Source organism: Lagopus muta, chromosome 2, assembly GCF_023343835.1.
Source record: "Lagopus muta isolate bLagMut1 chromosome 2, bLagMut1 primary, whole genome shotgun sequence".
In the NCBI taxonomy this organism is placed as follows: domain Eukaryota; kingdom Metazoa; phylum Chordata; class Aves; order Galliformes; family Phasianidae; genus Lagopus; species Lagopus muta.
The window spans coordinates 83,887,262-83,911,721 of NC_064434.1; the positions used below are offsets into that span (position 1 = coordinate 83,887,262).

The 24,460-nt window shown below is 37.0% G+C and overlaps 1 protein-coding gene across 3 annotated transcripts in view; it reads right to left on the reverse strand.

Moving 5' to 3' along the window:
- PRKCE (protein kinase C epsilon) overlaps window positions 1-24,460 on the reverse strand; it is a 272,140-nt gene that overhangs the window by 19,309 nt on the left and 228,371 nt on the right. For all 3 annotated transcript variants that reach the window (XM_048935852.1, XM_048935854.1, XM_048935853.1), the window contains exons 12-14: window positions 8,234-8,372; window positions 5,706-5,894; window positions 1,618-1,764 (exon numbers count right to left, since the gene is read on the reverse strand). In XM_048935852.1, the coding sequence (XP_048791809.1) occupies window positions 1,618-1,764; window positions 5,706-5,894; window positions 8,234-8,372 (475 nt within the window). The remainder of the gene's footprint in view (window positions 1-1,617; window positions 1,765-5,705; window positions 5,895-8,233; window positions 8,373-24,460) is intronic.

Below are 24,460 nucleotides of genomic sequence, written 5' to 3' on the forward strand. Positions count from 1 at the left end.
TGTAGGCATTAAGTGAAAACTAATCTGGAGTTGTACAGTCTGATTGATACCTGTATTACCAAAACACTGATTAATACTGAGCAAGGCAACAAAAATGATTATGAGATGAAAGGCCAAACTCTTATGAAAACAGGAAGAGCGATACTATACATATGGCTTACTGCTAAACAATGAATGAGGCTGCCTGGAGCTCTCTGAGGAACCTGCCCGGAGAGCAGTTAGAGTATTAAACAAGCTTCAAACAGATGCCAGCAGGGTTAACCCGGGGTTTACACTTCCTGTAGCAGCACAGACTTGTAAATTGGCTCAAGCACTAGATGTGATCCAGCCATCCTCCAGAGAAGGGCTGGGCAGCACGGTGAGGCAGCTAGGAGCTGGCTCTGGCAGCCCTGGACCTGTAGCATTGCAAGGCTTGTATTCTCCAAGAAATATACTAAACAAAATATTCCTATATAATAACACTATATCTTGCTCCTTGAAATTACACCTAGAAATGTATTCACTAGGGTTAACTTTCACTTTGAGTTGTCCAACCTATTGAGTTCTTCCTTCACAGCTACAGAGAGAGACACACTTCTCCAAGTGCAGGCTCAGAGGAATTACTTTAGGTTCCTGTTTTGGGTGGTCCCTGCATGGTTATCCCCACTTTTACACATGGCACTTAGGGAAGTATATCTTCCTGGACTTAAAGTAGATAGATCAAAAGCAACAGGTAGTAATTCTACAATGACAGAGAGGGCTTTTCACTCTAACATTAAGCTGGTACTCAGTGTTGAGACCAAATATTCATTATTCCTTTTTATTACTTTTTTAAACCTTCATACACTATCTAAAGAAGGAAAGAAAGCAGTATGATAACTATATTTACAGGCAAATCAAACATTATAATTAGGAATATGCAAATTAAAAAATGAAAATCAGTCTCAAAGGATTTGTCAAAAAATTATTCTCTTATATTGTTCAGGTATGAAATTTACTGCAGACATTCTCTGCTGAAAAGTTGACGTTTTATGAACTGCAAATGCAAACTACTTTTTGAGCAGTTTCATCCAGTGAAAGACAAAAATAAGTAAAGTGTTTTCGCTTGGCCTTTGTAGCATCTGCATATGGGGCCAGTAATTTCATGTTTCTGTCAGTTTAAAATACAAATACTCGATAATTAATTACCAAATGCAGATGTATCAAATTATCTAATCATGATATACATTTATTTTCCCCAGGAGGCTGTTCCTTCAGGAATCTTTCAGTCAGAAATCCTTTACTCCACATCTTCCTGTAAAATCCACTGTTCATAGCCATGCAGGACTTACACAGAAAGTTCATATCTGATTGAAATAATCATTTCTACCAAGATATCTTTATGAATATGGGAAAATAATTAAAACAGGGCATTTACATCTCTCATGGCTTATATGATTGAATATGAACACCTTCCTGCATGTTGAATCTATCCTCAGCACTTACCTTCACAGAAGAAATGGCAAGGGAATATTTTCTGCTTGTTTTTATGCTACCATTTCAACCTTCAAATGTTGCATCAAGTAATTGCATGCCTTAAAAAAGCCAGCAACTAGAATAGTCAAACCATGTATGAATCTTATGCAAGCTGCTACTTACAATCCGAGGTTTGAAGGGTGGCTTGATTTTCCTTTGTTCTAGAAGAACCCAGTCAATTTCCTTGAAAAACGGATGCTGCTTAATCGCATCTTCCCCGTTTTGTGATGCCACGCAGCCAAGTCGTTTATTTGGATTTTTTGTCATGAACTACAGGGTGGGGGAGGGAGAAGAGGAAAAAGTTAAAACATGAATGACAATGGCTGGAAACCATTTACAATTTAATTAGGAATTACTGTTGTTAAGGTTTAGTTTTTAGAGATAACCCCCTATCAGAATGTTACTTTTCCTGGAAGAGCAACAAGGACACTTCTCCAAATTTCAGAGGCTACAGTCAAACTGGAAGATTCAGAACTCTGAAAATAAAGTTTCCTGCAGGAAAATCTTTCAGTTAAATTCTGTGACCTCCTAATTCCACCTGGCTGGGAGTGCTACAGGAGAAGATTCTCTTTCTACCTTTGACCAAAAATACTAAAGAAAACAGAGAATATTAAAACCTCCAGTGACAGTTTACGAAAGATGTTTAGGATAGCTCTTATTTTATCTTGTTTGCACTGCCTTAACTACGAATTTTGGAGACAGAGGCTAAATATTATTCTTGTTTTTTATTTTCTTTGGATACATAGGCTTCATATAGATCCAATCCTTTCAAGCAAACACATGAAAGGTCCTAGTTCTCTTATGCATTTCTAGAATTTCTTTTTCATATGAATAAGAATAGCATCTGTAGCTATGAAATTTACAGTTCTGCCTGTACATTTCAAAAAATACATGGAATATATTGAGAATCACCACAGCATGCTGATTCAAATACGAACAGTTAGTCCTGTATTCAAATCTTCTGCAATTTTTTTTGCAAGTGGACAACTGCTATCTACATTACAGCCTGTATTTTCTATAGGCAGGAGAAGCAAAGGTTTTGAAAGAATTAGTGCACTTTGGTGAGGTCTCTTGGAAAACCACCAAAAGCATTCCTACATTCCTCTGCTTTATTTCACCTCCAAGAGCCTCTGGTAACAGAGAGAGCAGGCCAGGAACCATCAGCCATGCATTTTCTAGAAGCAGAACATGGAAATTACAGGGTAAGCCTTTTGTACTCTGTAATCCAAGTATCAAAGAAGTAAAATCTGATCCTACCTACTCTCTGCCATGTTCTATCTTTGTTTTAAGCTGCAGGCAGGGAAAACATCATGTCATATTTAACAAGCCCAGAACATGGAAATATTACTATGTAATACAGTTTATCACTGTACTTCACAAACTTGGAAATGAACGATGAGAGAGAAAAAAATTTAGGAGCAAATACTTAGAACAAGTGTCATGTACAAATGTGATGCAATAATCTCAGAATTCTGAAGTGGACATTTAATTCCATAAATTTCATACTCTGAAGTAAATATTGGCCTTTTTCAGCTCTTATCGCCATTTCTGAAGCACAAGCTGATGTTTACTTCCTGTTCATCAACAGCACCAACAATGATGCTACTGTCAGTGCCCTGACAGCTGCTAACTGTACTGTATTGATGAGATGGTTGCCAGTAGGGCTTATTATACTTACAATACTTACAGTCACAGCCATACGTGCTGCCTATACTATGGCAGGAACCTCTTATTTAAGTAAGAGCACTGAAGATCAGAGCTCCTACTGACTTAAATGACAATGGGAAAAAGGGTTGCTGAGATATTCATGTAACTTGGGGCCTAAATTGAGGATCAGTAGGTTCCCAGAACGTTGCTTGGAAATAAGCAGCAGTGTTTAAAAGCAGAGTTCTGCCTCTGTAGCCAGAGATCTATGTCATCTGGATACACAGAGAGCATACACTGTACACACAACCTTTCTCAATCACTTGCAAAGAAGCCCAGACCTAATTTCAATGAGGAATTGTTTTCCTTACCGGACAGGAAAGAATTTTAAATAGCAATTCCTGTCAATTCACAGAAACAGAGCTAATAAGATTCCTGGGATTTCATGGGATAAGCAACATTCTGCCTTGCAATACTGAGCTGTAAAATTATCCTTGTTTGAATTCTGTTAGAATAAATGGGAAAACTGCTTCTTCATAAAAGAGGAAAATATTGTTACTTGATGTAAGAGAACATCATTATATTAAACTCTCCTTACAGTTTGCTTGAAGGAGTGAAAAAATACATGGTTTCTAAAGAATAAAACTGTCTCAAAGCACAATGTGAGGAAATGAAGTGTTCCAAAGCTAATCCCTTGCTAGCATTCAGCAGTAAAATACATAGACGCCTCTTTCTTTCCTCTGCTTTTCCTGTTCTTCATTTAGTAGAATGTGGGCAAGGATCAGATGCAGGGCACAAATTTCAAAAGTGTTTCACACCATAGCTGCATTGGCAGTAGGTTGTTAAATGTAAGGAATGTTTTTTTACAGTGTTCCATTAAATTCTATCACTTTATGCCAGTCAAATAATCTTGCCTAATTAAGAGTAATTTTTTACTACAGTGCAGATCTATTTTATGGATGTCACTCTCTTTTTAAGGTTTAAAATGGAATTAAGGACTAACTTCAGACAAAAAGATGTAAAAAATAGACTGTAGCAAAATATAAACCACCATGCCTAATATCAACGTATAGACTTGGAAAAATAGACTCATAATAGGAAGTAAGCTTTGAAAGAAATATATAGTGTTGGGCGCCTTTACACTCATATTCACAAAATACATTGCTTACACCTACAGTCCAATTTAGTGTCTCTATTTCTGTGTGGTTAATGAATGATGTGTAAGATTAACAACTGGACATCTCACTACATGCACCACAAACAGTGAGACCTTAACTATCAAACCTGTTTTTCCCCTTCCTCTGTCAAACAAAAACCTTCTAGTTACAGTGGTTCTTGCACTACACACAAGTCAAGGGTTATCAGAAAACTTCCCCCCTCCAGTGAATATTTCCATGATTTGGAATAACAGATAGACTGGTTGCTGTTGACTCACAGAAAGTGCCTTTGGATTGGAAGACAAAGGAACAGACTTTACAGAATATGAAACCCAAATAGTACAGAAAATCTCTGAAATTCTCTGCAATAGCCTAGAATAATCCTGAGTACCAGTCTGAATTCCTGAAGTTCAATTCCATACATCCTAGTCGCTGGACTGATAATAATTGAAGGCTTTGGGAATAAAAAGAGACACATGAAAGAATCATGTCAGCTAATAAAATGTCATCAGAGAGGTGTCTGGAGGGAAAGGGAGAACACGTATGAAAGTCAGCTTTAATAAATCCTCCACGTTTTCACTACCATGAATGGAGTAAAAGAGATACTCCAGCAAATAACTCAGAGATATTAACTTGGATTTCTGGTCTGAATCATTCTCTACAGCTCCCCCTCCACCTAGCCCCCTACACTCTCTCGGGATAAGACTGAAGGTATTTTTATTAAAAGACTCCAAAGTGCTACCTGTCCTGTGGTGTAAAAATCAGATTTTTTTTCTTTTTTCTATATAATATCAAAAGATAATCCTGTATAAATGTAACTCAAAATGTAACTATTTAGGACTTTACATTAACAGCTGCTCTGTTCATTGAAAATTTCTTTTATTCCAGGCATTAACTGGGACAAAACAACTGTCCAGGAGTAAGACCACTTAATCTAAGTGTTATGTGAATTAAAAAGTAGAACATGCAGCTGTAAATAAAAAGCTTTCAACCCATCTTGATAATGTAGGAAGAAAGGCAAATTCACCACTGGGTTAAATCAAAACACCAACTCTTTTCTTTCCACAGTGCTTTCTCAGCTCTGGGGAACATGCGGCATATGAAGTGTCAAAGTGATAGTACGGTTCTAGTTGGTTGGGTTTTCCCTGAAACATGAATCTGCAGTACACAGATTTATTCAGTGTACTACTGCGTGGAATACAAACATTCTGTTCCTTTCCCACAAGCGGTGTAATTTATCCCAGGCCCCATTATCCTAACAGTGGCACTCTGAACTGTGCTTGAACTCCCAGTGGTGACTGTTCTCAACAACTTGCAGCAAATTCAATTTTAATCAAGGGTAAAAAAAAAAAAAAAAACCAACAAAAAGAAAACCATGAAGTGCAGGAAAACAAGTAATGGAAGACTCACTGCTTTTAGAATGCTGACGGCTTCTTTACTGAGCCAGACTGGATATAAGACATCATCATGAAGGATGGATTCAAAGAGATCGTCTTCATTGTCAGCTTCAAAGGGGGGTTGCCCAGCCATCATTTCATACATGAGAACACCCAGAGCCCACCAATCTACTGAAGGGCCATATTCTAATTCCTGGAGGATCTGGTACACAAAAAGAGATCAAATTGATCAGATGCAAATTTACTATTTGAACATGCTAGACTCCTTTTTTTCCTCCAGGGCGTGTGTAGGACTAAAACACACAGCGATGTTGCTGAACAGCAGGCATGGTTTCTTACCAATACAATTTGCACAAACAGCCATGTGTCAATGTGTAGTTCTCAGAAGTATTAACTGAGTTTAGTAGTCCCATGGGTAAAAGAGTATGCTTGTCAGCAAAAGAGCTGTATATCCTTCCAAATTGTTTAAAGCAGGTCAAGTTATAAGGGAAGAAAGATCACATATACAAAACAGATCGGTGGAAAATGTGAAACATTTCCTTGTCTCTGTCTTGAATAAAACAAACGTAACCAACTTGTAATGTTATGCAGAGATCATCCAAGAGATTTATTCATGTGCTTTTGGTAGGGCTGAAGGAATCTAAAAGCATTTTTGTTCAAGTTCTTTTTACAGCACTGAAATGCTGTACAGTATATGGTTCTAGGACTCACTTTGTGTTTGCTTTCAAGAAAAAAAATGGCAATAATTTTTTAGGTGGCACAAGTTCAACCTTGTAGCAAATACCTTTAGTGGGGAGTAGTTGTTTAGCATGATGGATTTTTATTGTCTTAGTGTTACAGAATTATTGTGCAAGGAACAAGTTCTTGGCTCTTCTCCACTGAAAAGAAGCTTGACGTTTGGCTGCAGTGTTTCAGCATGACAGGAGACTGGGAAAAGAAGAGTAGGTGGCTGTTTAAGGTGAAGATGACCTGCTTAAAATTGCTGGAATGGCAGCAACTCCACCATCTCTTTAAGAATATTAGTATTTCAGTCAGAAGCCTTGTGGTGAACTGCATTAGCTTAATACTGTTTGGGAAAAATGATTTTAAAATAATGTATAAAATTCAGTTTTAACCTAAAAACCGAAATCAGTTTAACATTTGGATGTATCTATCTTGCTTCTGACTGGATTTTTAGTTGATTGTATATTAAATTTTATACACATTAATTACAGAAAACAAAACTCTTCACAAGTGTACTTTCTGAGCGCTCTGAGTACTCCCTGTAAATCAGATATTGCTAAAGAACAGGGAATTGAAACATAGTAGCATGGTGCAAGAGAAATAGACTCAAGAGGTATTCTGTAATCAAGGTGACAAAATGGAAGCCTAAGCTATTGAATTATTATTGCTTTTTTTTTTTAGTAATATTTTTAAAAGGACTTGCCAAATGATGCAATTATTATACTAAATCGGAAAAGAATTCATATAAAACCAAATCCATCCCACTGGCATTTATTTTCTTTTATCTTCAGAGCTCTTTTCAAATGCCACAAAACATGTTCATAGATGTCACGATAGTTACAAGATGACTCACACCTTAGCAGTTGTGCTACCAAAGCTTGACAGCCAAGAACTCTAACGATTTCTAACTCAGTATCACCAGCATATGATAAACTAATATTTTTCCCTGCTGTAAATTTATGGTTGATGAAGGACAAGCTAATGAAGTTTTTTTTTTTTTTTTAAATGAAGTGAACTAGATAAGCACATTGAATCTTTGGCAAAAAGATGCATGGATTAGTAACTAAACTGAGCAGACAAAATCTGTCTAGCAGGGAAACTGTACAACATCAACTCATTTGAGGCACTCAAAAATACATCTCATAATATTAAAAATTAGGATATGTGAAATAAGTACAATTATCAGCAATTTCTTTTACCCAGTGAATGCCTAAAAATGAAATAGGGTGTTTCAACTGTATGCTGCACGTATATGAAAGGCTTCTACTTTTTTATGCAAGCATCTCTATTTTCTCCTCATTCATATGATATGAAGTACTGCAAAGATAGTGTTTTTCACTCATAAACACTTAAAAGAAAAATATCCATTCCCACAAAACGTTATGGAAAATGACACCAAACCTATGGTCTCTTCTGTATGAACATGCCCTTTTAATTCTCGTGAACAGTTAATATCATTTTTTTGTAACTACTAAAGACTAGTGCTGATAGTAGTTGCTTGCAGCTTCTTAAGGGCTTCTGTGAAAGCTTCTTGAAGTGTTTTCACAATGATGCTGTGAGAATGTGGAGAAAAATACTATTAAATTCAGGAATAAATAACAGAAAATCCATGCTTTGCCTCTCTATGAACATGGAATACTGTTTGTGCCTTGTAGTGGAAATAATGTGTGCAGGGTTACCCCAGAAAATCTGTGGCACAGCCTCACCTGCTTAATCTACTGCTTTTATCTACAGGTAAAAAGTGCCTAAAATTATGCATGTTATAGTCCATATGATGAATTATACTATCTGTATTCTTAGCACCATGCAAAAACATACCTCCGGAGCAATATAGTCAGGTGTGCCACAGAAGGTTGTGGTGGTCACTCCATTCAGAATCCCTTCTTTGCACATCCCAAAGTCAGCCAGTTTACAGTGGCCTTCTGCATCCAAAAGAATATTGTCCAGTTTCAAGTCCCTGAAATAAAAAGGCCAAGAATTACATCGACTTCCAAATTTTCAGCATGCACTCATGAATTTGAACAAACTATAAAACATCCAAACAGGTGGTTTCACAAGCATCACTGAATGTCTGGCCTTTGCGTATGCATGAAAAATGAGTGGCAGCACTTACTGAATAGATCTCAATAATGGCAATAAAGAAGCAGGTAATGACAAATATTTTGCAAGACCATGCCTTTACTCTCTCTTCAGCTGCATGGAAGTGCAACTGTATTAAAAACAGAATCAGAAATGTTTGGAAAAGATCTCATTCTCTTGATTGCTATGAATCTAAGACTATGTGAAACAGGTCAGTGATACCTAATAAAGCCACTCTCACTTTTTTCATCAGTACAGTGTAAGGAATAACAATTTAGCCTACTTACCAAATGGGTTGAATTAATTAACTTTACAACATGGATTACTTTGAATTGGATTCTTAATATATACCAGCAATTCAAAGTTCAGACTGCAATGAGAGAATTAGAAAAAAGTACTTAAATGTTTGGGAGAATTATTTTCTGCAGCCTGAGAACTGCTCAGAAATAATCTAATACCTGGCACTCATTGTTAAACAACATATCTTAGCAGCTGCCTGTGATCACTCTTTATACAAATGTCTTTGTGTTGAAAATACACAATTGTTTGGTTATTAAACTATGTGAGGTCAGTAACAGGTTGAGAAAGGGATATCCACCTTTCCTGTCTTGCCCCCTGCACATATTCTAAATATACCATTGACAATTATCTCATGATCCAACTCAACAAATGCTAGGTACCATTTAACTTACCTGCAACTTGTCTGAGACTAAATTACAAAAGGATATGGAAAGCCAGTGAATAAAGGAATCATCTTTTTTATGGGGAAAAAACAACAACAACAAACAACCAAGAAAACAAAACAAACAAACAAAAAACAACAAACCAGCAGAACTATTTTATCATATATTTTGTCATGATAAAACAAAAAACAAAGACAGCACAACCCACTGCTGGTCTCTTCCAACTTGGGATATTCTATGATTCACTGATAATGCACGGTCCATTATATTTTTCACTTCTGTCTCAGCTCTGAATGCCTCTATATTGTATTAAAAATTCACAGAAATATATGAAGAGATGAGAATCAAAAGCAGAACACATGTCCTTAAGTGATTGTTTGGTCAGTTCCTGATCAGAACTTTTTGCTCTAGAGGTATTAAATAAAAGGAATTGAGGAGAAATAAGTATAAGCAGACAAATTCTTAATCAGACATATGAATAAAATTGTATGCCAGCCTTTGTAAACAAATGAGAACAGAAAGGTAACTGGTGACAATCAAGACAGCTTCAGTGAGGCCAACTAGTGCCTGACAAATCTGACTTCTATAACAAGGTCACAGCGCTGATGCATTAGGGAAGAGTAACTGATACAGTATTTGACACTGTTTCACACAGTACTCTTGTCTCTAAATTAGAGAGACACAGATTTGACATATGGACCACTTGGTGCAAAAGGAATTGGTTGTATGGTCACACTCAAAGAGTTGTGGTCAATGGCTCAATGTCTAAGTGAAGATCAGTGACAAACTGTGTTCCTCCTTGTCTGTACTGGGACTGGTATTATTTAATTTCTTTGCCCATGACATGGACACAGTGGGATTGGGTCCCTGCAGAGGACACATCACTTAATGTGTAGACACATTGTTGGGAAGTTATGTCATCCAGAAGGATCTTGACAGACCTAAGAGGTGGGTCCCTGCAAACCTTATGAAGTTCAACAAGGCCAAGTGCAATGTCCTGCATCTGTGTTGGAGCAATCCAAGACAGGATAAAGAATATATTGAGAGCAACCCTGAGGAGAAGGACTTGGGATGTTGAGTGATAAAAAATTGAACATGTGCTGGCAAGGTGCACTTGCAACCCCAAAAGCTGACCATACCCTAGGCTGCATCAAAAATGATGTAACCAGCAGGTCAGTGGAAGTGATTCACTCTCTTTATTCTGCTCTTATGAGGCCCCACCTCACATTACTGTGTTCATCTCTGGGACCTCTAGCACAAGAAGGATGTGAACCAGTTCAAGTGGGTCCAGAGGCAGGCCACAAGGATGCTTAGAGAGCTGGATCACCTCTCCTGTGAAGACAGGTTGAGAGAATTGGGGTTATTTAGCCTTGGAGAAGAGAATTCTCCAGGGAGACATTATAGCGGCCTGCCAGTACCTAAATGGGGCTTACAAGAAAGCTGAGTAAGGACTTCTATTCAAGAGTATAGTGACATTCCAAGAGGTAATGGTTTTAAATTAAAAGAGGGTAGATTTGGATTAGATATGCTGAAGAAATTCTTCTCTATGAGGATGGTGAGGTACTGGGAAAAGGCTGCCCAGAGAAGTTGTAAATACCCCATCCCTGAAGGTGTTCAAGAGCCAAGATGGATGGCGCTTTAGGCAACCCATTTTAGTGGGAGGTGTCCCTGCCAATGACAGGAAGGTTGGAACTAGGTGACCTTTAAGATCCCTTCCAATGCAAACTATTCTATGTTTCTATGAAAAGATGCAGATTTTGTTTCCAAAATCCTTAATATCAACAAATTCCACCTGAGTGAGTGATTAGAAGCCTTTACTTTGCTCTGAAGTCCTTCATTCAGAGAAATGCCGCCTTTCCAGTCCCTAGACTTTAGAACCACAATCATCATAGTGCACTGGAAACAATCAGACATTAAATAATTTAATAGCCTTTCCAAGGCTGCACTATTTGAGATATATCCAAGGCTACAGTGTTCTGAAATTTCCTCAGAGGTGCTCTTTCCTCTCTATCACCCTTATTTCAGTAGGTAAAGTTATTTCTTTTTGATTGACTTTATCTTTCTTTTGATGTTTGTTCAATATTTTTGGGTATGCTGGCCCACCTGTATGTAACTTATACTATGTCACATAACAGCAAAAAAAAATGAGGTACTTCTGGTACACAATTGACTTACTACTCAAGGTCTGTGTAAAGCTCGCACATAGATACAGTGTACATCAGACACTTCTGAGAAACACTTGATGACAGTGTTGTAGAAATTAGTCGTGCTGTATACATACTACTAAGTGGTTTGTGAATTTGCAAGAAGTTTGAGGTGGCCAAAGTCAGATTTCCCTCACTAACTGCAAATCCACCGTCTCTCATGTAAACTAACCTTATCAAATATGGTTTATGAAGCTGAAGAATACCTGGGCTGTAGCAATGCTCCTTGCAATCAATATGCTTTACACCTGATTTTGCTCCAAGTCAGTTATGCTACTCTAGTGGATACTCAGCTGGTCACACCCATGAGCCCCTAGACTACATTTTATCATTTTTTAAGGTCATGCTATTTATGAGTTCCCAAACAATCCAAGATCTAACTGGTTACAACAAAATCACCTACATCTAATCATTTCACTCATCAATCACTTCTCGCTATCCCTTTATTTGCTTAAAGATTTGTGTAAGTAACAGAAACTGAAGAAAAACTTGACTGTAAAGAAAAAGAATAAACAACCTGAACAAAGAGAAAAACATAAATAACCTAAATATGAAATTCTGTTTAGCTATGAAGACCAGAAGTGAAATTTTAAGCCTACCTACAGGAGGTTAAAAGGTAAGTTGGGAGTCTGCCAAAATGCCAAATTTATTGCTAGTCTATGAGATTATCATGCACCGAAAACCATTTAAAAACAATTTTGTTAATTTGTATCTGACAGATTTTTTTAAAAAAGGTAAATTTTAAAAAAGAAAGCATAATAACTCAAGAAATGTAAGAGAGGAGCTAACATGCCACTCAATGCATCAGAGGAAAAAAAAAAAAGACTAAATCCAACACCGAGAGATGAGGAAAGAAATGAAATACTAACAGAAAAGAATTCTCAAGGAATTTTTTTTTCAGTGCTGGTGAAAAAAGTTTTAGTTTAAGACCTATATGTTTCCACAATTGAAACCCAGCTCTTCAAAATTAAGAGCTATCCATCTCCAGAATGTAAAATCATTATCTGTACAGAATAATCCATTTGGATCCATTCTGTCTTTGGTTCCTGGTGTTAGAGCCAGCTGTCTGCTTCTAAATCAGAGCTTACCAAATAATACAGTGTCAGATAGCTCCATGACAAAGATCTATTACATTCTTCTTTTTCTCATTTTGCATACTCTTTGTAGGAACTAAGAAAGTCATCTGTGTATTACAAAATGAGCTCCTATAACCTGAGTAACTACTTGTAACTGCAAACAACCTAACCAGTTAAGCTAGGAAAATGCCCAGGTTGTTTGAATATATTAATGATACATGAAGCTACTTCTCTCCTTTGTTTGTTTGCCAAGATGCTTTGTACAGTCAGTTCAGTTGACTGGAACAGTAAATTGCATAACTTAAGTATTGTTTTTTTTTAATCATTTCTTTTTCTCAGAAAATGTTAAAAGAAACTTAAGCCTTGGTTTCTATTTCTGGGCATTTGCCAGCATCACAATCACCTCAGAAGCAGGAATGATTGGCAGGATCTCAAGAGATAATCAGGATTATAACAACAAGGTTTGTACATGTCAGAACAGAAGAGCAGGCTGACAGCAGGTAACCTGCAAGAAAGCCTCCACAATGCTCATTCATTCCTCTACATGCCAGTGTCATGAGACACCGACCGTTCTCACTTCCCAGAAATGCTCCAGTGATGAGGACTTCGCAGAACTGCACTCTTCAAGTCTGACTTCAAACAGTAGCCAGTGAGATAACCACCTTGTGTGTGTGGCCATGTGTCACACATGTCATTTAGATAACAGGTAATGTTCCTGTTGAAAGTAAGGCAATTAAACAGTCAAGATAGGCTTTGACCAGAAAGTCTGCCAAACATTACTAACAGTAGCCTTTGAATCAGGTAAACATTAGTAACTAAATAAAACCATATTTGAAGAACAGGATCAAGTAGCTAAGAAACATGATCACATGTTGGTTTAAGCAATCACTTTACAATGAAACATCTCCACAGCACCTACTTCTACGCTAGTTGCTGAATAATCAACCATATACATTTCAGCATATAGGTCAGCATGAAGGTGAATAAACAGAAGTTTGGAAATAATAACTACATCAGAAACAGGATCCTATATTTCTTTATAGGATTAAAATGAAGTGAAGGACAGCACCTTACTAAACATCTATAGAACATCAAAGCAACACAAGTCAAAAGTAAGTAGCTACTGAACAACCGTCAAATCCTTCACATTTTTTATGTGTGTGTGACTTCCAGCTACAATAAATGCTTTCAGAACTGTATTTGAAATTTTTGCCACTGCCATTGTTCCCCTGCATGGGAAAATTGCATCTTTTCTGCAGGCTTTGAATAGACAGGCTATTCACAGAAGGAACCACTGAAGGTAAAAAGGAAACATCCCCATAACAACACACAGAGAGCCAACAGAATAATTTTCCACTAATATAGTTATTGAAATTCATAACTGAAGGCAACATCCTCATTAAATCAATTAAAAATTTCAATTGGTAAGATGAAATTACTTTTTCTATGTTAATTAATATAAGACTTCTACATTCCTAGAGTTCTTAACTTACTCAGCAGTATCAAATTGCATTTGAGACAAAAATACTCTCTTGCATCTAGAGATCTCTCCTGTACCCAGCAATAAATTTCTCTTTGTTGTAATTTTAGTTAATGTAGCATTTTCAACATAAATTTCAATCAAAAGCAATAAATACCATAGAACATTTGTACTATGCTATCTGAAATGGTATTTTCTGAATGACTGATAGACTCACCAAAATCTCTGTCTCAGTTCTTCAAACATATTGGTGATTCCAAAATACACAGATAACTAATGTACTAGATTCTGTTCTAACCAAGATGGAGTTATATAGAAAGCTGGTGAGAAAACCAAAATAAATTTCAATACTTGTTATGTTCTGATGTTAAATTCTTTAGCAATTAAGTCTCACAACCTAATATCAACTTTCATTTATAAGCTATGGGACAGATGTACTAGAACTAATGTATTCTTTTGTTGCATTAAGTATTTCAATCACAACACATCAGCAAGGTTTTTTTTTACTTCCTGACAAATTGAAGATGAATGGCTAAAACCCCAACCATAGCTTCTAAGAAAACACAAACAAATAACATTTTCTCCATTTCCAGACACTGTGGGGCAAGGAAGAAGCCTCTCATTTATAATGACACTAAGCAAAAAAATACAATTGTAATAGTGTCATTGGATGTCTGGTTCTACCAGGTGATGTGATCTCCCTTACTCCATGGAGTATAAAAAACAGCGTGTGCTGGACTGCTCATGTTTATGAGTGGATTCATATATTAGGGCAGATTTTGGGACGAAGTAGACAGGAAACTGAGTGAGATTAACAGTGAAGAAAAAAATGGTTCTCACACTTTTATTTTAGGACATTTCCTAAAACTTCCTAAGTTTTGGCAGTATTTATCTGCAAGTCTGGGGTTTTCTGTTTTGTTTTTATGTTGATCCATTAAGTAATTAGCAGATTTATGAAAAGCATTTTCTCAGAAGCACAGAATCATAGGGTTTGGAAGGGACTTCTGGAGATCATCTAGTCCAATCTCCTACTAAAGCGGGTTCCCTACAGTAGGTTGCACAGGAAAGCATCCAGGCGGGTTTTGAATATTTCCTAAGAAGGAGACTCTACATCTTCTATGGGCAGTCTGTTCCAGTGTTCTGTCACCCTCAAAGTAAAGGTGTTTTTCCTCATGTTCATATGCAACTTCTCATGTTCCAGTTTGTACACCTTGCCCCTTGTTCTGTCGCTGGGCACTGCTGAAAAGAGCCCAGCCCCATCCACAACACCTCCTGCCCTTTGGATATTTATAAGTATTTATAAGGCCTCTTCTCAAGCTCCTCTTCTCCAGGCTGAACAGCCCCAGGTCTTTCAGCCTTTCCTTATAAGGGAGATGCTCCAGGTCCCCCATTATTGTTGTGGCCCTCCACTGGACTCTCTAGAATTCCCTGTCTTTCTTGAACTGAGAGCCCAGAACTGGATACAGTACTCGAGATGTGGCCTCACCAGGGCAGAACAGAGGGGGATGCCTTTTTGGTCACAAGACCACACTGCTGGCTTATGGACAACTCGTCCATTGGGATAACCAGGTCCTTCTCTGCAGAGCTCCCTTCCAGAAGGCCAGTCTCTAAACTGTACTGATGACTGCAGTTATTCCTCCTCAGAAAGAAGCTGCCTGTGGCTCTGTAAACTCATCAGAAAGCAAAAATGTGGCTTGTATGATGTACAATGTTGCCTGTTCCCACAATGTACTGTGAGAGAACTTTCAGAAAAGCAAGGTCCTGGGAGGGAAGAGGGCTGTTTAGCCCTAAATGTTTACCAATGTCTTAATGATGTATCAAACAGAGGTTTAATACTCCTTTCCAGGAGGTTAAAGAAACAGTGATTTGCTGGTAGCACAAAAACAAGTTTTATAAAATAATTTCTATATATGGCTTTTTAATGTTTTTGACCATAACTTGATTACAATTGTCGGTAACAGCTTAGGACATTACAGTGCATGATCTGCTTATCTTATTATGCTGAGTTTCCTTATAATAATGTGTAGACAAACTAATATATTATACTTAACAGCTTTCCTTTGTGCTGCTTTTCCTTTCATATTATTGTCACATTTTTATTTGTGAACACAACAGAAACACCTAGAAGTTTTAACAGGCATTATGTAAAATAGTCTCAAAAATTGGCTATAGATATAAGAAAGTGATCTTTATTTCTTTTTAATGAGTGTTTCCTTCTACATTCACATCATACTGCTTTTTAAATGTCATCCTTCCATGATTCGCACCTGGAAATGCAATAATCCTTCAATGAGCCTTAGGCAGAGATGGGATATAGTGTTACAATGCTGCCTCTTGATTTAATCAACTTCCAAGTCCTCAATTTAGTCAAATTTTGTACTGGATTCCACAGGCATTCCTGCATTCCCATGGCCTGAAGGCCAGCAATTTTTTTATCAGGTAAGAAAAGTCATGAATGGAAGTGGCTTCTGCCTCAGAAACATGCAGTTGCATCATATAGAAAGCAATCTTCTCCTTTTGAAAAACTTCAGATTTTAAAAGCCATTTGTGTTGAAAACACAGACTGCTCAAAGGTTTTTATGAAAGCAGTAACGCAAACAGCCAGTGGTTCTGAGCTCATAGATGTCTTACTCCTGGAGCTGAGCAGTTTGGTCTCTCTGGGCCTCCAACTGTGCATGTAAGTACCCTGACATTAGGGTTACCTACAGTTCAATAAGGGATTTACTTCTTCACTTCATTTAAATACACCATTTCCTTTTTTTTTTTTTTTCTTTTTTCTTTTCTTTCTTCTCAAAGATTTTAGCTGAAAAAATCCTGAGAATGACAGGATGAATCTGTATTGCCACTGATAATATTTACTGTATCAGTCTCTGCTAAAAAAACCTTAAGTTGAGCCATTGTTAAATATGTAATGTGACACAACTTGTCCTCACTGACACCTCACTGATCCCACTGAGGACAATAGAGTCCTTACATTTAGCCAAGGACTGACTCAAGCTGAGGCATACTACTGTGTGAAGTACAATGCTTTGTGCTCTTATTTTCATATCTCAAATAACATAAGATTGCATACTGTAACAATAACTTAGGTGGAGCACAAACTAGCAGTGCCTATTTATGTATGTCTATAATCCTTTTAAACAAAAAAATACTAAATCATTATTTGATAAATCCACTTGATGAAAGATGGTGAAAGGCTGGCATGAAGCTAGAAAAGCTTGTCAGATCAAGTTCAGAAAAATCAATTCTGAAAAAAATGCTAGCAGAACCTTAGATAGTAAATATATCAGCAGACATACTAATTAATTTTTCATATTTGCATCAGGTAAAAGTTTGCCTTTGGAACTCAAATGCAGTGGTGACTTTCCTCAGTGGCCTTAGTAGATATGATAACAAAGTCACTATCATTTTGATGGTGGAATACAAATTATGCAAACATGAAGAAAATAAGAGAATACTTTGTTTTCAGACATGGTTTCTGTGACTACGTGAAAAGGCAGAATTTTTTTTCCTCTCTTCTCTATTTTCTTCAAATTAAGTTTTCTTAACAGAAGAGGAAAACATTCAGCCAACAAATGCATGAATATCCATGTAGCACCTTGCATTTCTGTAGTCATCTTTGTTAATTATCATCTCAGCAATACAGCCTTGCAAATCTTAATAGCACAGAAGAAAATATATTACTGCTTCACTCATGGTAGGAATGAGAGAAGATATAATGTAATCAATCACAACTCATACCATCTCTTTTAAAAATTTATCTCAATCATTTAAGTAACTAGAGCTATGAAACATTTTGCTCTATGGAAGTAGCACAACTTGCCTCAGGCTACCTTCAAGGCCATTTCCAAGGGTGTCTCCAATACAAATATATGGGCTGTGAAGCTTCCTAAAGAAACCTATTATTCTCTCTTGACTAAACACACTCCAGGACAACCAAGATTGTGTCCTGGGAGCTTCATTTGCATTCCTAAAATTAGATGAGATGAATTTGAGACTTTGAGTATATTCAAGTATGTGCTGCTTCCCAGCTCTCTGTGTTCCAGATAGAGATTTATCCTGTTTTCATTCCAGTTAGTCGTGAAACTTATTTTTGTAGGAGATAGGCAAACAAATGCAGATTAAGAAAAATAAAAGACCAGTATTCATTTGTCTGATAGAATTCTCCCTCTTTCTCTCTAACACAAACACATGCACACAGTTTGCTAGTATTTGAAGTTATACACTGTAAAACTTAGTTTTTTTCAATTATGTCATATTGCATTTTTCTGACTGCAAAACCTCCCCTCCCAACATATATCAATCAAATAGCCAGACACTTAACTGCTTCACTTGGACACACCAAATAAAAGGCTCCAAAGCATTATTCTACATTGTTTCAGGCTCACAGAAAGAGCATTTTAAAAAAACATGAAAACAACAGAGGAAAAGCTGCTACTGTAATCAGCAATGCTTGAAGGCATTTCCTGTATTTTGCTATCAAACTGGTTGTTTTTTCCATTACATGCTAAGTGAACTTTACTAAGGTCAAGACACCAAAGAAAAACAGGATCAGAATATATTTAATCAACCAGAGTTGACTACTTTAGTCTCTTTCTTTCAGATGTTTAGTCCTGGATCTCATCCCATGTCTCCAATTTTCTCCCTTAAATCACTGACGCATATATCAGGTCCTTCAAATTCCAGATTAAGATGGTTGTTTTCAATGGCATTTAACTTGTTAGGTTTACACTTACCCTAGCCTAAAGGTCAATTAGCTTCATGCTGCGTGACAACACCAATATTGTTTTAGCATGATATAACTATAACAGGGGAGACAGCTTTTCATTCAGTACTATCGCAGTACTGGGCCAAAACCTTCCTTTTTAGTTGGAAGTCCATTGTTTCTATAATGCTGCCTATTAAGATCAAGGCTAAGGTTTCAAATGACTATTAAATAAAAGTTGAAGCTACAATATATCATAGTTCGATTTGATCCAACTCTGTACATCGTTATCATGCTATCATATGTGCTCTACATACAAATGGTACAAAAGTATGTAGCATTCCTATTCTATTCTCTGACCGTATCCTTCCTCTGGAGAAAAGTTGTCCTTGTTTCTTCGAGGAATGCCAAATGACATTCTTCTATTTGTTAACACGACACAAATGTTGACACCTCCTTCAGAAATGACCAGTTCCAAATGTATTGTTGACCATGTGGAGGGAGAAGGATACCATGTTTTCCCAGCAAGTAAGGAAGCCCCATGCTCTGGTGCAGTTTTGTACAGAAAGGAGAACATTAGCCTGCCTGAGCTTTGTGATAAGACTGAAAATTGACTCATTCAGCCTTTTTAACTACCCATAGAACAAAGAACTCTTGGCCACAAAGGCCACTTGGTGCTAAAGATGGCCTCCAAAGCTCTCCTTAAGACCTGCCCTCTCCTGCAGCCCACGTTCTTTCTAGCTTTGAAGCTTCACAGTTTCTCTTTTTAATTCATCTGAAGCTGTTTATCAAAAGAAACTAATGAGATTCACATAAATCCCCATTTTTCAGCCACAGGGCCAGAACTGCAGCATACTCAAACAAGGTAAGACACAGTGAAGAGGAAGAACCCTTAAAATATTAGAATCATATGCTCATGAAGGATAGTACGGATTTTATACACCCTTGATAATACTTATTCTGTGCTCTGTCAGGATGAGATGAAATATTCAGAAAAAAAAGAAACTTCTGCAATGCTGGAATCCAACACTATAAGTTGAATTTATTAATTTTCTTTCATTTCTTTTCTGAAATATTTATCTACACCACAGACTTATAAAGAACAACATTTTCAAAGAGATTACTTTTATTTTGGCAACCATAACACTGGGCATCCAATAAAGTGGCCAAAGATAGGTGACAGGGAACAAATCCTGAGCAAGACATTAATGTGCCAGCATGAATCTACATTTCAGCTCATTTCTCTACCAGCCAAGGACCTCTGCAACTTTATAGTGCATTGAAAGTGTAAAGGAAAAGGGTTGCTGAAGGTTTTTGCATAGAGGGTTTCTTTTTATAAAAGAAACAAATGTATCAGAATTCTCTTCCTTGTGCTCCCAAGGGTGTCCCAGCAGGGAACAAACACAGCTCCTAGCAGTAAGCAGGCTTCTGTTAAAGCTCCATATCATGTTTCCATGGAGTAGAATGCTTTCTTAGCCAGAAAAAGCCCTCTTTGGTGAACTTTTGCACAGACACTGATTTTTCCAGCCTTACTTTGGCCTCAGTTCAGCCTCTTGGGTCTTTTTTGGAAAGCCTTTCCACAGGGTAGTGCTTGTAATGTTACACAGCATGGACTAAATAACTTATATAGCATAAATGAAATGATGTAACTCAGCAAGAATTTTTCTTCAAACAAAATGCTTACTTATATGGAATCACTCGAGAAAAAGATTGTAATAATTTCTGCTTCTATTCTGATTTCAGGAGCATAGTTACATGCCTGAACATCTTTTTACCCAACCACGTGATCTGAATTGGGGAATGTTATGCAGACTCTTACTTTAAAACTTTTTCTAAACCTACTGTATTTATAAGGATCAAAACAGCAGCAATCAGAAAAATTTTAATAGATCTCTGCAGAAATTCTTGTGAAATCAGCTGGTTAAATCTATTCTATTTTTAATCATTTAAAAGGATTCTTTTATGCAGATATATTTGTCTTTCAAATTCTAGATAGGTAATTTTCCATTATATTTGATAGAAAATTGCTGCCATAGAAAGATTCTGGGAAAACTAAGACAAAACTTTATTATTTGTCTGTAAAGTATGATGAAGATGCCTGGAAAAAAAATGGTTACTTTCCCTTCTATGTTAATGTATACATAAAATAAACCTCAGTACCACTTCAAGGTGGAGGTCACAGAAGCTTGTGATTTGCCCTAATGGTCCCAGCTGCAGCTCCAAACCTCGTTTTGATTCATAATTAAAAGAGGGTTACGTATCTTAATACATACGATACACTTTTCAAACTATAGTTGCGCAGTGAAAACAAATTATTCTCCCAGCACCTCTGACAGCAAGCTGTACAAAAAACCCCAGAGAATCTCTCTGGGCAGGAAGATCCAGCACCAGCGTTGTTCAAATGCAGCACAAGTAGCTCCCCCAGTGTCCTCAAGAAAACGCTTTCTCAGGAACACTACTTTGGCTGTAGTGCCAACAGTATCATATCACCACTAAAAATCTACTCATACAAAACAACTCACTATTTTTAATTAATAGAAATGCCACGGAAAGGCGAGTCAAGTGGGTTACTCCCATGCGAAACGACAGATCAAGACGTAGGAAATATACAGGTTATTCACTTTTACCAACATCAAGGTTAGCAAAGAGTGCTGTGCCAATTTGCCTTTAGTTGTAAAACAGAGAGGCTACAAAGTAAGGTTCAACAGTTTAGTCCAAGTGAAAATAAAGAGGGGTAATTCTGAAAGTAAGATTTAGAAGACTGAAATATGATTTTAATCTCTAATGTTTGACACTTACTGAGTAATCATTGCATGTAAATACTGAGTTCAGCAGGATTACAACATAAATTGTTCACCAAAGCAAGATATTTTTGGACAATTTCTTCACATTAAAAAAAAACCAAACAGCTTAATTTGAGCCTGAGAAACTACCTTCAAAACTTGTGTGCACCTATCCAATACAATAATACTTCAGAGTCTTGCTAACCAGATTCTTTGCTCTGACAGGATCAGAAATTATCATGTAAAACTCCCAGATACTTACGTGGGCCAAGACTAGAAAGAAACCTAATTATACATCTCACAGATGAACTATGTAACATAAAGTTTCATTAAATTATACAGTCCAATAAAGTCTCTTTGCATCCTTTTGACAATCTTAAACTGCACTGAGTACAATTCAGTTCCACTGTAAAATTGCTTTGCTTTTCTGGTATCAGAAGCAGCTATTAACGTGAATGAGAATCTTGTTCTTTTTTTAAGAGGTAGACTTCTACACAGCAGTAGCAGCCTCTATATGTCCATGTCAACCTACAACCAAATTTATTACAGATCTTTTGTTATGTATTATCACTTTCTGGATTCCAAATAAAAATACATGAACAAATGAATCTCAGAGAAAGATATTAATCAAAACACAGTATAAAACAAAATGGGAGGGAATGTTGTGCCCTCTCACAAAGACATGCATACAATGAATTAGACTCGACTTTGGCATGCTGTGGAGCAAATGAGGATCCTAGTTTATGGTCTCTGTGGCCAATCTGTAGCACTGTGTTAAGACTTGAACAGTAAATGAAATATCGTAGGGCACTACAATATGATTAACATTCTGTTTGGTCCATTACTATCCACCCTGCCCCAGCCAACATCCCTTCCACTTTCTTTCATAGTCCCATGTTTCTCCTGCTGTAAGAAGGTGAACATAACTGTGTATGGCTGTTTTTTAAAATGAATCCTATAAATAAGATGCGTAAAAAATAAAATACTTTTTTTCTGTGGTTCGATTTGGGGATTTTAGTCTAATTCTCTATCAGATTGGGTTTATAGAAAGTATTATCGTGTCCTAATGAGCGCCCATAGCCAAGACAGTAATTACTTACATCTGAGATTTATCGACAGATTTGTAAGTCTCACCTTAGTAATATCAGCTAATATTTTGTTGTTGTTGTTATTACACAGCGAACTTTCAGCATGCTGTTTCAAAATTTCTTCAGGCTCTTTTGCTCATGGACAGAATAACTATGCAACTCTTCTCCTCTTGTGTCATCACAGAAATACAAAGATTTTGTTCTACTGCTCATGTATCATATAATACGACCTTATGGAGGCTGTCAAAAGAAAATCTTCAGCCTTGTAGCAAGTTGGTATACTTTTGATCTGCTGTCTGCTTCCCCACTTCATAATTCAAGGATCTTTTTTATTCGATTAGTTACTCATAAATGAGATCTGGGGCCTCTTTATAATGATAACAGAGAATAATAAACTGCACAGTCCCCTTTGGATTTATTAGAAATTATTAACAAATAAAGTGGTAGACATTTGGTATGCCTTTTTTATTTCCTCAGTATACAGTACCATAAACACTTGCTGTCCACTTACTGGTGGTTAACTTTAGGTAAATATGTACTCAGGCAGTTTCTTAACTGCATATTATTTTTGTTCTACAAGTACTCCTTTAGAGCTGTTTCAGATTTATTGATGTTTGGAAGCTTTTAAATATCCATTACCCACTTCACTGACTGTAGCAATTCAATCTGACTCATTTGTGTTTGTTAGAATATATTTAGGCATTTTTTAAAATGGGTGTTAGTAGACCGTAGGATCTCCCTTGAAAACCTTATAATAAATCAACTAAATAGTTGCTGAAGTGCTATAATGTTTACTTGTTGCAACTTAATTTTATACTTAATATTTCAGGTTTTGCACACACAAAGTTCTGCTCAGGTTATTAGTCAGCTAGCTTTCTTTGTTTCTTTTTCTTAGGGCATTTCTTCTACGTTACTCAGTTTCATGCCAAAGTGCAACCATTCCACACGCTACACTGCTAAGCCCTCTCATCCTTTCCTCCCCTCTGAATGGCAATCATATGCCTAAGACTAGAATACCTCATGAAGAGTATTTTTACAGTTTTTACTGTCAAATCAACATTAAAATATACACAACTGCATGTACTATTTGCATTTGACATACATCGAAGAACTGTATTTTCTGACAGTTTCATACATCAGAAGGAATAAATTAAAGCCTGGAGGAGAAGATACACCTATGTAAGTATAGGCATTATTTCTCCCCCCTCTTTCACTGTTGTTTTACAAGACTGACTAATGGAAACAAATTCCAGAAGCAGGAGGCAAGAAGTGAACACGTATCCGGCAAGTACACTGGAAGAAGTCACACTGGAGCTTCTCCTTGTACACCGAATATTACCTTTTTTTCTCTTTTCAAAGAAAAAAATCTTTATGTTGTCAAAGTAAGCAATCTGCTTATTTTTCACTTATCAGGGTTGTGAGGCCTACCTTCCATCTTTACATTTGTTTTTCAATCTGGCCACAGTATGAGAACTGCCCTGCTTGGTTCCATCTGCCCCTGCATGTTTCAGGGTTCAAATAGCCCCAGGCCTCCTGGAGCAGTCGCAAGGAGAACAGAGGTGATCAACACGTGCAGCTCAGACAGCAACACTTAACTGAAGCTGTGACAGCAGGAAGATCCTTTTCTATCACTATATTTTTGCCCCTGGCTGCTGCTCTGGGCAGTTGCATGTTCGAAACCACTGGCAGCAAAGGACAGAACTGACATTAATTTTGCCACAGGAAAGCAAGCTGAGTGACTCTTTACACTCCGGACTTGGTACTCCTCAGCTTTCAGGTGATTTTCAGCACACTCCTGACCACCTGATCTATTCTGTTCCATTTTCTGATTCTCTGGTTACACTGCACCTACTCCGTTCAAGGTCTTTCTGATGTAATCCCCATACTGTTTATTCTAGTGGCAGCAAAGAGTTTGAAGCACTTCCCAAAAAGCTGGGTTCCTTACTG